Source organism: Daphnia carinata, chromosome 8 (genome assembly GCF_022539665.2).
Source record: "Daphnia carinata strain CSIRO-1 chromosome 8, CSIRO_AGI_Dcar_HiC_V3, whole genome shotgun sequence".
Classification (NCBI taxonomy): domain Eukaryota; kingdom Metazoa; phylum Arthropoda; class Branchiopoda; order Diplostraca; family Daphniidae; genus Daphnia; species Daphnia carinata.
In genome coordinates, this window is record NC_081338.1 from 2,191,872 (window position 1) to 2,206,295 (window position 14,424).

The following is a 14,424-nucleotide window of genomic DNA, read 5'->3' on the forward strand; positions in this document are numbered from 1 at the left end:
TTTTTTTTTCTTTTTTTTTCTTGTTCAAGAATGCATTTATTTTTATTAAACTTTGATTTTTTTTTTCTGGTCGAGCATCTCACGCTCGGGAGGTTTTTAATTGCCTTCCGTGACATTTTGTACGACATGCTGGGGCAGTCCTTCCTACTCTTTGTTAGGAATGAAAGGTTTGTTTTTTTGCAGATCAAAGTTTGGTTAGTTTGGGTTGTGGTGCGGAAATCAAATAAACGCGAAATTAACTGCAGTTATACTTCTATTTTAATGACGTTGCCGTTGATTCAGGCGGTCATCTTGAAGGGAACTAACTTTAGTACATTCGTCCTTGACTTCGCGTAAACGTAAATGCATAACACCACAACGCGAATTTGTTCTCAATTGAAAATCAGGGTATAACGAGGAAAAAGATAACAAAACTTTATTCTTTCACGGGGGCAATAACAACACAATCGTGAGAAAAGTGAACAAAAAGAATCACACAAGAGTGTACACTTGTGGGAATATACACCCGTACATATAATATAGAATAATGCTTTTGACGACAAATGGTGGGTGACGTTTCTACCGTTTTTCTCCAGTTAAAAAAGCTTCTCCCGTGCGTTTTCTCATGTGTCTTTTTAACTAATCCCATCGTAGACCATTGCTGCAACGTGTACTGATGTGACAGCATTAAATTCCTCTCCCCATCCCCGAACACAAAAAAAAGGTAAAATAAAAATAAAATTGGCAACTGCCACGTAATTTAGTTTACGAATTCCGTAAAAAAAAGAACAAATAACAGTAACTGACACAACTGGACTATCTAATGACAACGAAGGTGTCAAGACTGAAACACGAACACACCGGAACGGTCTTTTTAAAAAAAGAGAAAAAGAAAAGAAAAACGAATTTTTTTTTTTTAAGCCTCGCAATCGGAGAGAAATGAAATACTTGTTGGTCTAACACCACCATCCTAAGATTATGAGCGACACAGCTTCACGTACCATTTTTTTCATGATTTTATTATCGTTTTTTTTTTGTGTCTATACCAGCAAATTGAACTTGAATTTTATATGGCTCGCAGTGCGTTGAGCAATAGACGTCTCACTGCGCATGTGCACATTTTCGGTTTTGGTAGAACTGGTATGATATAATAAATTCAATTTTCGATACAGCTAATATAGGTTACTTCCCAAAAATTGTTACTAATAGTTAACCATTGAATTTTCCCGTAGCAGTGATTCTGCTTGAGCAAAACGATGGGAATTTAGGGTTTATGAACACACAATGAAGGTTTTTAAAATCCGAATTTTTTTCTAAATCGAAACAAATACGATATTTGCACTTAAACCAGATGTCGAGCCGCAAAGTTGGTCTGCACGGACAAGTAGGCCTAGAGGGACGAAGAGGAAATAGATTCTGGCAGCGGAGAGGGGAAATATAAGTTTGAATCGGAATTCAAACTCAGCATAACATTGACCCTACAAACAAAGAAAAACCAAAAAAATGTTTTTTTTCCTCTAACATTCCAAGTCTGCATGCAAATTTCTTAGTGACAAGGAAATCAAGAAAAAAAAATGACGAAATCAAACTAAACCGATAAAAAAAAATGAGCGATTGCGAGAGATGAAATCAAAGGTACGATAGCACCACCCCTTATAACGTGCCATCATCAACACCCTCTCCCCCGCCCCAGCCAACGCCGCAACGTGCGATTTAACTAAACCCGAGATCAACGCAGCAAATTAAATCAACAGGATGAGTGGAAATCGGGAGATGTCGATGAGAGGAACACCAGAGTAATGGTTTAAAATAAAGAATACCGCGCATTCTGTGACACCATCCAAGCCCTATCGACTCTGTTTAAACTGGACATTTGCATCAGAATAACGGCCGACATAGCTGTTTGAAAGAAAGGAAAAAAAAAGATTTGTTTCCCTCTTTTTAAACGAATGAATGAACACGATTTCTCCCTCGGACAAAGTGATACGTATGAATAAAACAGCTGATTAGAAGACATCAAGTCATCAAGACTTTCGTTGACATCATACCGTCAGTCACTGAATCTTCCAAATGTCGTACACCGGTTGCGGCTCTAGCAAAACCGTCACGGCTAAAGCTATGCACTGTTGGTTCCAGCATTAACTTTTAAATCACCTAACACGATGACAAAAATAAAACCAATAAAAAAAGGAAATTTAAAATAGGAAAACACAACAAGCAACGATGATTTCGATTTACCATGAAAGTAGTGCTGGTCAGTTCCGGCAATCTCAGGCTGTTTGTAGGCATGCTTGTCGACGTCCAAGTACGACAATATTAGATTCTCCTTTCGATTTTTGGGCGACATCTTTTGAGGCCAAATGATGTAGCCGTTGAGACAGTTGTTTCGGCTCAGTTCATTCGTCGGACAACGATCGGGAATCGAGATTTTCAGAGCATCTTCCTGATGTTGGTAGGGAGATCGAACAGCACAGCTGGTGGATAACGGCGGCGACTTCAGCGTAGGCCGAATCGGTTCTGTGTTATCGTTTGGCGATGACTGAAGTAAATGAGCTTGAAGGGGACTAACGGCTACCAAGGACTGCTGATGACTTTGTGGCCCATTGTGCTGAACGATCATGCTCTGACTATTGGGAGCCGTTTCCCACTGATGATCTAGCGCAAGAGCCAGCGATCCTGGTTCACCAAGGGGATCGCTCTGATCGACATCGGGGGATCTAATCAAAATGAAACAACATGTTGTTCACCCAAAATTTTAAAGAACATGTCGGTTGGTGGAAGGACAAACTAAAACACGTTTTCTTTTTCCTGCTTACTTGCTAACTTCTCTAGCGTTAACGTGACCGTTAGATGTCGTGGTGATCGGAGAACAGTCAGTCGATGGTCGCCATGGGAAAGGTACGGGTGCAAATGGGTAGGAAACAGCAACTAAATTAGGAATTTCCATGGGAGATGACACGAGCGAATGCGGTGTAGAAGATTGGCAACGTTCTTCACTGAAAGAAGATGAAGACGATCCTGAAGGGGAGTACTGAAGTTCAGAGGAGGGTGAAATGCATAAACTGTTATGTCCGTTGGGCATAATACTGGGTCTAGGCAGGCCCGAGGCCCTAGACCCATTCGCAAGGTGGCAGCCATTAGAAGAAAAAGAAGGCGGTGGTTTCCCCACTGAAGCCCGAACACAACGAGAAAGTGGCTCTTGAGTAGAAGTTGCTCCAACCGGTTCAATCTGTTCGTTCATAGGCATATCAAAAAGGAAAAAAGAAAAAGCCACGTCTGAGTCAGAGCTCCGTTGAATAAGTGATGACGTTTTTATTTTTGTACAGCTTACCGTGCTGGTTGGCGATGACGCTATCGCTGGCGTAACAGTTCCAATGTTAAGTTTGTCTAACATGGCCCGCATTTCCAGCATTTCCTTCATTCCTTGCTCTTCGCTGTTTTAACGACACAGAAATAAATAATTCATCATTTGACCTCCATTGTCTCTTAATCAAGAAGGGGGGGGGGGGGCGCGGCAAAAAATAAAATGCTCTAAATGATCTTACTCGATAAGTGAGTTGATGCAGAAGAAGCTGATAATCTCCTTGGTGTTTTCATCGTACTGGATGAAGCCTCTTGATCGTAGAAAAATCAAACGACCCGTACTCGTTCTCAGACGGTAAGTCACCATTCCTTCACTTCGACTCAACACTGCAAATTTTAAATCAATATTTCAATTAAAGCACTGGCATGGCAACCAATTGTTTTTTGTTTTTTTTATTCCTCAAAAATAAAATAAACAAAACTACTTACTCAGACTTTGAGCTTTGAGAGTGTACTCTAAATCTTCCTTGTAAACATAATCGTAGGCGGACATGCCCGTCACCTCGCCGGTAAGGTATCCGGCAATGATGGCGATGCGATGGTCTGTTTGCATGATGGTGCCAGTGGTTGTGTGTTGAGTGACATACTCGTCCTGTACAGCTTGCATGATCGTCAGTGGAGGTAAAGTGTTGGCTGTTTGTAGAATGCGCACCAAGCCGATAAAAAGCGGCTCGCTGTAGTCGTTGTGTTGTTGAACAGTTGCCACAGATCTATCACTGCCTAAAATAGAATACACAGTTTCGTTTTTTTAAGTTAACGTTAAAAAACGAAGCAAGCGAAAAATTACACAAATTCCATTAAACCGACTTCTTACTTTTGAGATCAGCCCAGTCACGTCTCCTCCGAGGGCCTCGGAAAGTCCCTGAGACGCTGACACGTTCATAGACGGTCGGTTCGCCCCGACTGAGTTGGCGTCCGGCTAGGCGACATTCAAATGAATAGACTTGTCCATCGGCAGAATCTGTAGCATCTGGATTAGCAGCCACTAAAAAAAAAAAAAAAATGTCAACTGTAAAAATCAAACTCACAAAACAAAACAAAACAAAAGAAAATAATAAAAACAAAACAACAAACGTGTGACACGATTTTTTTTTTGTTTCTTTTAAAAATGAATGATTACATTAGGACACGGGATAGGAGCTCTTTAACGTGTTTGGGTGGCTTAAATTTTAAAGTTATTCAAAACCATAGCCTAAGGTCTCCAAAAGTTGCACCGGTCAACAACCTCCTATTCTGAAAGTTACACGGACCAACTGCAAAAATGCGAGAACACGGTTGTACTCAGTAACCCCAATTAGCGAGAAGCGGATAAAATACCCATTTTCATACACACAAAATAATTACCTTGCGTAGCGAAAGCACTGAGCCGTTTTTCGATTGCATCTTGATCTGCCTGGTGGACAAAACAGGATAACTGGTAGCCCATCATATCAACCTAAATTTCAAAAAATAAATAATAAAAAAAAAATTATAATTATTAAAAACTTTAGGTACCAAAACAATTCGTAAACCACATGGATCACAGCCAAGAACGTAGCTTACGCAATCGATTGAAAGCTTACAAGGTTGGTTGTAATTGTGCTGGTCCATTGGCTTGTCCTTCGTTCAATTGTTTCTTACCTGAAGCTGCATGACTCGCAAGAACTAGCAAACCCTACTTTTTTCCCTCTTTTACTTTATGTTTCATATTTTACATGGCCCTTAATATCTGCTGTAGGGCAACACTGACGTCTTTGAACGATTAAATATTCATTTTTAACGTCTTGCAAGTTGCTTGACATGAAGAAGGTTTTACGGTTTATGGAGTTCGATTACGGCAACATCTAGCGTTTAGATATGCATTTTTATAATCAAGTGATTCTGAGAACCTCATGCAACCAGGCGGAAACATTAAAAAAAAGCGTTAACGCTTGAGATCACAAAGTGGACTGGCAAACAGATGTCATCCCGACGCTATGCAACCTGACACATTGATTTCCATGATAGGTAATGGTTATTAATGGATTCTTTTTTTGTGTGTGTATGTGTTTAGAAACTATTTTGCCGGCGATTTGCCGCACTTTTTCATTCGTTCAATTTTCCTAACAAAGGAATTACAAGATTTATGCAATATAACCGGTTGGGGTTTCTACGTTACCTGCGCATGCCCGAGCAATTTCTCCACTCGATCCGTTACGTAGATGATCTTGCCAGAGCAGCACGAGACGACAAGCAAAAAGGAGTCCAATTTCTGTTACGATTTCAAATATACAACATTAAAAAAAAAAACAATTAAGTAAAGAAACATCAACAATGAAATAAAAATCCGTCTTATGTAAATGATATCGATATGGTTGCCATCAACTTTCTAAGCTGGTCAACCCAATTTATTCCTCTCCTACCTTTCTCTTCCCTGATAGCATCCTGATTTTAAAAAATACTAGTTCACGTAATGTAAAAGTAAACATTTTCTAGTGCCTAAAAAAACGACGACTGATTTAAAGAAAACATACTACAGGCAAAGAAACAAGCATTTGGTTTCATGTCGTCGTCCTTTGCGTAAGTCAAACCTTCATTCCTGTCAATGTGAAATGTCTGCACCGGCTCGGTATTCGAACACCCTTGGCAACGGAACACTCGAGATGAACGTCCCATACATGACAATATTTGCCATCTCGTCGTAGCAAGGACAATACTAAATCCGTATCAAGGGGATTTTTTTTTTCTTTTTTACGTTACACACTCATATTTTTGACAAAAAAAAAACAAAAAAACTAAAGGTGATACGCATGGCAAACAAGAAGGATTCGCTTCTATGCATCGACCGTGACTCAATCAAAAAGATATTTGAAACTCTACAACAACTTTCTCCTACTAGTGTCGCCTGAATGGAAAAGAGAAAATTCTTTTATCTCTGCCAAAAAGAAAATTCAAAAACAGAATTTTAAGACAGAAAAAAAAACAGAGCTGGTAGGTCTTTCCATGGACATTTAAAAATAGGCAATAGACCGGTCTGTCGTCTTGGCTGCAGGGCTAAGGAAACCAGAAAACAAAATTCTCCCCTCCACTACTACCACCACTACTCTCTAAAAAGTCGTAAAAAAAAGCCCTCCCCTACTAGAATCTCTCATAGTATAAATATATACTGTACATATATACAGTATATATAGGAAAATTGTGGAGGGTTTACGGTCCAACTGCCCTGCCACAAGAGCTGGAAGCAATGCCTTTAGGCCTTCGTCTTTTTTTTTTTTTTCCCAAGCTCATTGGTGGACAAAGTCGTGAGCAAACCAACGGAACGAACTGACCGGGGGGAGCTGGCAAGAAGGTTTTGGCCCTGGAACAAAGTCCATATTTTTTTTTTTTTCCTTATGGTGAAAACAAACCAATCATTTGGAGGAGGAGGGGAGACAGTAGTAGATTCGACCTCATTACGAAGGCAGGTAAACTGATATGGGGACGAACCAGTTTTTCGGGCGAAGGGCACGCAAACTGTATTCTTTTGAAATCAAATAAATTCATTAATGGAAATAAAAAAAGAAATTACCTCTAAGATTGTGTGGCCGGCTATCGCATTCCATCGGTTGTACGGTTTCATCCGTAAATCCACATCTAATAAAAGCGAAACGCGTTGGAAACAACAACAACAACAAAAAAACGAATAATTAGAAAAAATTACGTGACGTCTTGCGGCAATTTGTTTATCCATATACGCACACAAACGAAAAAAACAAAAACAAAAACAAAAAAAAATACAATATTCTGTTACACGAGTCCAAACGTGCTGGAGCAAAACCAGATGTTTTAACTTTTTCTTTTAATTCTCTTGTAATCAATTAAAACACTTGATATTTTGGCAAAGCGAAATGGTGAGAGTTATGATCAAGACACGAGTTCACTTTTAACTGCCAATTTTTCTAACTCCCGACATCCAATGGAGGCGAAAAAAATAAAAAGTATTTGGCCAGCAACGCCATTCCAATCTCAACAGATTAGTGGATAACATTGGCTTTTAGACAGATATTTAAATTGGGAAGGAAAGGCAGTTTTAATGCGATGATGGTATGAATCTTACTCTGGTGGATTCGTAGGAAATTGGCCGAGAGACGAAGCGTGCTAGTCTTGTCCAGCTTCCTGGGGGCGGCGGCTGCTGATGGCACCAGACTATAAAGCTCCGAGATGTAGGCATTGAGCTTGTCTCGTCTCTGCTTTTCCGCCCTATTCCGCATCTCCCTGCTCGAACTACGAAAAACAATAGCATTGTCAAACACCATTACGCAACGAGGCCTGACCGTTTTCGTGCAAAAACAAGGTCTATTACATTTTGTAGTAGCAACAAACGAAATCATTCAGAGCCATATTAGTTTTCATTAGGTATTATCATTCTGATTGGGGAACACGTTTTATAGCACCATCGAGCAAACGAATGAATCGATGTCGTCATTTCGTGTTCATCATCCCCAACGGAAGTCATGACCAACTAAAGGTCTTTGCCCTACATGTCTAATTATTTCTCGAGAGAACACCAAGTCCGCCGATTTAAGAACGTGGGAGGGGAAAGAAATAGTTTCTTCCTCGTAAAAAAAAAAAAATTCCCGATCAAATCTATTCGATACGAACAGCAACAAAGGAATTCAGAGCGTGAAACCACCGCTCATAGGCCAACACAATTTGATGAATCGCATAGCAACTCACGGGTACGAAAAATAAAAACGTTCTTATCTTTCATTGAATATGTTTTTTTTTCTAGCACATCTTTTATTTTGTTATCAAACAACTGATTACCGTCCGTGTAGTCATAGCACTAACAAACACGAACCATTATGTCCCCCCCCCCACACATTCACGCTAATACATAACGGGCGTGACACTATATCAAAACGCACTCGTTATCCAATACTCGTAACAATACAAAAGAATCACGTAACCTTACGGGAAGAGAGAAAAAAAAACATGTGCGTCATCGCCTATTTATCGCTTACCTCATTCCCCATTAGGGTCTCTCAAAATAACCTCTTACACAGGTCTGGTTATGCCGCAGGCACAACTGACGTGAGCAGGGTCCAACGGCCGAAGAGGAACAGATAGAATTCCAGATCATTCTTTGTGTGTGTGTATGTTTTTTTTTTTACGGCAATAACATGTTAGGCAAACGAAAAACTAGAGATGGGCAGGGATAAACAGTAAGGTAGTTGAGACAAAAAATTGATGGCCAAAAAAAAAGGGGGGTGGATCCTCAGATCGATAGTCAACCAATCTCCTACTGGATGTTGGGGGGGTTCAACTCTTAGCAACCTCATCCATCAGCGAGTGAAGACTTAAGCTGCTGCTGCTACGGATTGCTTAAAATACGGTCGCTTGGTTTCACGCGGGCAAATCAATATAGACCGTTTCATCGTGTAAATTGGTGGGACCAGGTATAAGCTTGTGCCAACACCATTTTCATCCTACGAATAATTTTCTTTTCTTTCTTCCGTCCTTCTGCTTGCATAGCGTTAAGACACGCACACATCATTTTTAGGGAAGCATCTTCAAACTGGGCGTTGAGATCCTAATGCAAAAGCTGGGGGTATATTTTTTACGTAACACATCGATGACGTCACAGGTAGATTATTGATCCGGAAAAGCGAAAGCTAGAAGAGAGGCAACCCACACATTTCCACTGTCCGTGCCAGAGATGGGGAGACTAAGAGAGAGAACGAGAAGCCCAATAAAAGAGAAGCAAATCATTTAGTGATCGTCACCGCAAAGTTTCCTTTTCTTTGCTGACGCCAGATCTAATTCGAACCAGAAGTGAACTTTGAGCCACATTAGTTCTCCAATTTCAACTCACATGTGTTAACAAATTTTACAATCAAAGGAGCACACGGTATCCTTTTTTGTCCGACGGGGAAAAAAAATTACCATCTATGGCATTCCTCATTTTTGTTTGTTTTAATCAATTTTTCGTTTAATTGATAAACAACAGTTTTACATGTGAGAATAAAAACCAGCTGACATATGTATTCTTTAATAATTAAAGTAAAAGGATAGCGTCCGTCTCTATTGCGTCGTATTCTTTTTGGCATAAACGAGGAAGTTGTCAATCGGGACTCACGCGGCACCATTGGCCTCTATTGCGTCACACCACCGTACGCCCCGAGTAATGCACAAAGTAGGCTGGCCATTGTCGACAAAATGGACGTTACTGGCACGTTGCCACGCATGCTTCATATATTTATTTCTACTCCATTTTTAGTTAACCCAAAACACAGCACTGTTAAGTTAAAAAAACCATAACTATTTCAACTTTTTAAAAGTTCCATCACCCCACCCCCTATTTCGAACATCAGTGCGTACAACATAACTATCTTTTGTTTTTTAATCAATCCATGATATGCGTCCTATCTGGAGCGTTGATATAACTTGAGCTTATCTGGGAACCCTCCCCTACGAGTCGAAGTTTAAAGAAAAAAATTATAATAATAATAAAGTGATTATTAAATCAGAGGATTGGAGAGGCCCAAAAATTTTTTTGAAGATAACAAAAAATGAAGGAACAAAGTCAACTAAATATGCTGTAATCGTGTAGACTATCAAATAAAAAAAAGAATGTTCGATGGTACGAAACGAACCACACACCAAAATGTCAGCCTAAGCAGAGGAGGGGGATAGAAAAGGAGAAAGTTGCGTTCAAGGACGAAAAAACCGCGGTGCTACGGCCTCTCTCTCCCCTCTCTCAATTATTCCCCCCCCTCCGCCTGAGGGGCCGTCCTCCTTTTTTTTTTCTTATTTTTCCTTTACACTGTTTCTCTGCCATATACTGTGGCGCCTTTCAAGCGTGAATCTAGTGGGCTGCAAAGGTTACGACTTATTATGTCACTAGGCAAATTCTTACGCTATGATACTGTTTGTTTCTTTTTAAATACTCATTTGTCTTTTTCTATCTATCGGCATATAGTAGAAGCTTTTCATTTGTTTCGGCCTTCTACCGACGCTTGTTGTTTAGAAGGTTTGGTAACTTTAAGAGTTAAAAATAAAAAATTCGTAGCACATCCCCTAACTTAGAGCCGGGCTAGCAACTGAGAAGGTTTAAATAGAAATTGAATTTTGTATGACGGTACCTTGGTAATGTCTCGCTCATTTTGTCCATAATTCACTGTGTTTCCAATCGTTTGTTACTAGGGATGCTTCTTGTTAAGGCCACGATCGATGGCACGTAATAATGACCCAATCATGTCCGTCACGAGGTCATGTTTGCTGCAAGGTTGTGGCCTCCGTCACGATCACACATTATGCAAGAGCTGCTTAAACTGTGTCTGTTTGTATCGTATCCAAAGTTCTCGTTCTCGATTTTTTCGGGAAAATTCTAGAGCTACCGTCACCGAAAAACTAGTGGAGAGAAGACGAGCTGAAGGCACCACCACGCACTCGGAAAACAGAGACGACCATTAGAGGCGTTGTTGCTGCTTTGCTCTTACCATGTTTGACACTGCGCCATCTTTGATTCGAAATCAAATTAGAGCTTAACTTTTGTTAACTTTTCTTCAGGAGAAACGGAGATCGTCTTTTTCGATCAAAGAAGAAACCCCTGAAACTGCGACGGACACAACTAACAAAACAGCCAGCCTGATCTCGACGCACAACTCTAGACGAATGGTTTGTGACCTTGATAGAGAATTGGAAAACAGCCAGGCCGAGTCAGGATAGCGCCTGATGTCGACACGGCTTACAACACATCTAGTAGTAGAATTTTGAACTTCTCTTGTTCACTGCCATCTAGTGAGCTGATTTCTACTATGAGTTTCGCTGAGAATTTTGTTAACAATGTCCGTTAATGTTAATAACTAGCTACGAACGTTTACATTCCGTTACCCCGGTTACTACGTTCTGCCTCCTAGTTCAAGCTTTTAAAGCCGCAATGATAAATCGTGAATTGACAAACGAATTCCGAAAAATGCATTTTGAGGACTAAAGATCATCACCATTAGCATCTTCATGCCTGAATCATATAAATTTTTTTTTTCACAATTGTGGTGATGTTGAAACTAATTTCGTCCACCTCGTTTACTTATTCTCTTGGTGCTTCTGAACATTTCGGAACAAGTTTTCATGGGAAACGAGAATTCAAACGAGTAAATATCACTTAGGCAACGCTAAGAAAGACCCAAGATGTTTCTCTCTCTACACTGCAGAGGCTTCGTTGAAACCGTAAGAAAAATATATCGCTATTTCCTATCGACATTCTGTTTCCCCTCTTTCCCTAGAGAAAACTGAGCGAGCGTGATATGCGATATACGGCTATCTTAAGAAATTGTGAGAAATGAAAAAGAATTTCAAAGCCAGAGTCAAGGACTTTCAGCGGCCCTTGAATTCATAACAAAATCGAATTTCATCGAAAACGAAAGAGCACTGATCTAAAAGGCTCATTGTCACAAGGGCTCTGTTTCAAAATCTTGTTATGTTAAATCACAGAACGAAATAAAGCCTGTTTTTTAATAATTATTATTATTGTGGTTACCAAATCCTTATACGATGTTCCGTTGTCGGAAATCGCTATGCCTGCTGATATAGTTGCTCCCATTTCGTTATACCCGGATTTCTTGGTATACGTTGCGCCGCAGCTGAAATACTAGTGTGATGAATGTCATTAGTACATGTACCCTTTGATATCACAATTGAACTCGAACGCGGATGATTAAAACGATTTTGTTTTCGGTTGCAGTAACACCCAACGGAAATTCATCAAGTTCATCAAAGATTATGATGCAGCAACATTGGAAATGAAAACTGAGTCCTGCTGCCAAATTCAAATTTTCTCTAGCACGGTTTTCCTCGAGCACTAAACTTTTGTCGAATACGTTAGAACTGCTGTTTTAGTCTTTAAATTACGTTCTTCCTCAATTGTAGTTTAGCGCATTAAAAGTAAAAGGCCGAATCATTAGGTCTTTTGTTCATCCTTCACATACACTTGATTTGCTTGTCTCATTGAAGTTTGCGTTATTTCAACGGCGAAACTTCCCCTCGATTTACGCGGTAACTGGTGCATAAGTAAGCAATGTGCGCGGTGACATTAACATTTTGTTTGGTTGAAGTTGACCCAGAGTTATACTGTAGTAAAAGGTTAGCTCTCGAAGGGGGCGAATCGAGTTGAAATCCGCACGGATTCCAAGAAATTGGTATTTCCAAATGTGCAGACGCTAATCAACTGCTACACGGTGCTCAACATTTTGTCGTGGTGTCACTTCACGACAGCGAGAAACTTGTTTGGTTCGAACGACATTATTTGTATCATTGTGGAACTGAAACAGGGGCGTTTTTCTTCTGATAAATCAACGATTTGACACTTCTTTCATCTAGATTTAAGTCTTTTCGTTTCGAATCAAGTTCCGTCAGTTAGTTTTTTTTGTTTTCTTTTTCAAATATAACCAACCATATAACGAGAACACGGAACCCTTTAAGCAGAACCGGATCCTCGTGTTTCATAACACTTTACACAAGTTCAAAGCAGAATGATTATGTAGAACAGTTCTGATATTTAGTTTTTTGTTTTGTTTTTTTGCACCATATTCTGTATAGGAAGGCATGCTCAAGTTGATTGTCTATATCTTGGTAGTGACGCTCCGAAGACGTTTCCTTTCGGATCGATTAGTGATGCAACGTTAAGCAGAAGACGAAAGTTCATTTGACCTTACATTTCGTGACTGCATTGCATCTAGGCAGAACGATTGTTAAGCTTCTGTCTCTGTTCTATACATTGCTTTCTCTGGAAACCAGCAAGCCTAATTAACTACATTTTATCTCGTGTATAGCTGCACTGTTATGCCTGCATTTTTTTAAAGTTCATTATACGACTATGTATCACAAATGGATTTTTTACTGTTTAATTTGCCAGCAATGAACGATAGCGATATACGCATTTCTGATGCCACGAGCTATTTAGCCTACATAACGTTCCATGAATAGGAAGTGACTAAATTGATTGAACTAACTTGGCAACCAAGAAAGATGGGGGTTCCTTTCCACATACTTCTTGGGCACCATTCATCATTATGATGACTTCTTCTTTTACATAGCGTCAGGTTGCGTCGGTTTCTAACTACTTGGTGAGCCGACTTACCTCCCTCCCCTCTCCTTCCCCCTCTACAGACTCAAACCGGTCGAAGATTCGAAGTCCCCTGTTGGATTCCTGCTGTGATCGTCAAAACAGCCCAAAGCTTGGTACGCATTCTGCTCCGAAAGTGCAGTTAGCAACAAGGGGAAAATCAATAACATTAGTTCACTCACGACAAATGCAGCAGGCTTGCATTCATAGTAACCGTTTGAAAGACACATTCGATCAAACCTATAGCAAGCAATTAAAAACGCAGCCGTAAATGTACGACCAAACGTAGACCCTATGGCGTAATTACCCGATACTATGCATACAAAAATACCACTGCTGCACTGCCCTTTGCATCTTAGCAGGTAATGAAATTTGTCATTTTGATTCGGGTTTCAAAGACGGATTCACAGGATCTATGGAGAATTTTTTGGCATTCGTCTCATTTAAGTATAAAAGAAAAGTTGCGCACCTAGTGGAAATTAAGGGTTAAACATTCGAACTTCAGCACGGAGGCCTTTAACTTACAATATGTATACAGTATCATTTGAAATGCGCGCTTAGCCTACATATGTATAAGTCATGGCAACTGCTGACGTAGAGCTGTCACAGTTTCATTGATTTACTTGGTCATCAAATGAAAACATATTTTATTGCATTGACGGACGCATTTATTGACGATACTCTATTGATGTAGTGAACTCCCTAGTATTCCTATTTTTCATATTTTTTAAAAAGTATTTTCCTCTTATGCCGTAACCGCATTAAAAATAAATTGCATTTTTTTAAGGATACATTCGTGTCGGCATAGAAAAAAATGGGGTCGCGGTGGTACGTTTGCGGATCTCTACCATCCTGTTGTATCCATGTACCCTTGCAATCTGTAGTACATGTTTGTGAATTCATGTGGAGCAATGGTTTCCAACGACCTGAAATGAAAGTGTAAGCATTTCATTGCGTGGCGCACCAGCCTTCACCCCTCAGCAGGAATCTGAGATATGGATCCTTCTTTCCCAGACATG

At 40.0% G+C, this 14,424-nt stretch overlaps 1 protein-coding gene across 1 annotated transcript; it reads right to left on the minus strand.

Annotated features, from left to right (window-relative positions):
* Nucleotides 1–35: 35 nt before the first annotated feature.
* On the minus strand, nucleotides 36–10,987 carry LOC130703831 (neuronal PAS domain-containing protein 2-like). Its single transcript, XM_057525282.2, has 12 exons — nucleotides 10,425–10,987; nucleotides 7,397–7,563; nucleotides 6,869–6,933; nucleotides 5,480–5,572; nucleotides 4,687–4,777; nucleotides 4,157–4,327; nucleotides 3,772–4,062; nucleotides 3,525–3,669; nucleotides 3,311–3,413; nucleotides 2,796–3,208; nucleotides 2,218–2,696; nucleotides 36–2,133 (listed from the first exon to the last, which is right to left on the minus strand). The coding sequence occupies exons 1-12, from the start codon at nucleotides 10,451–10,453 to the stop codon at nucleotides 2,096–2,098; spliced, it is 2,085 nt and encodes a 694-aa protein (XP_057381265.1). The 5' UTR covers nucleotides 10,454–10,987; the 3' UTR covers nucleotides 36–2,095.
* Nucleotides 10,988–14,424: the final 3,437 nt, after the last annotated feature.

Coding starts and splice junctions, on each gene's coding strand:
- LOC130703831 (XM_057525282.2), bottom strand. CDS start 10,453: ATGGACAAAATGAGCGAGACATTACCAAG. Junction 3,670..3,771: donor TCTCAAAGCTCAAAGTCTGA/GTAAGTAGTTTT, acceptor TAAAATTTGCAG/TGTTGAGTCGAAGTGAAGGA. Junction 2,697..2,795: donor AACGCTAGAGAAGTTAGCAA/GTAAGCAGGAAA, acceptor CATTTTGATTAG/ATCCCCCGATGTCGATCAGA.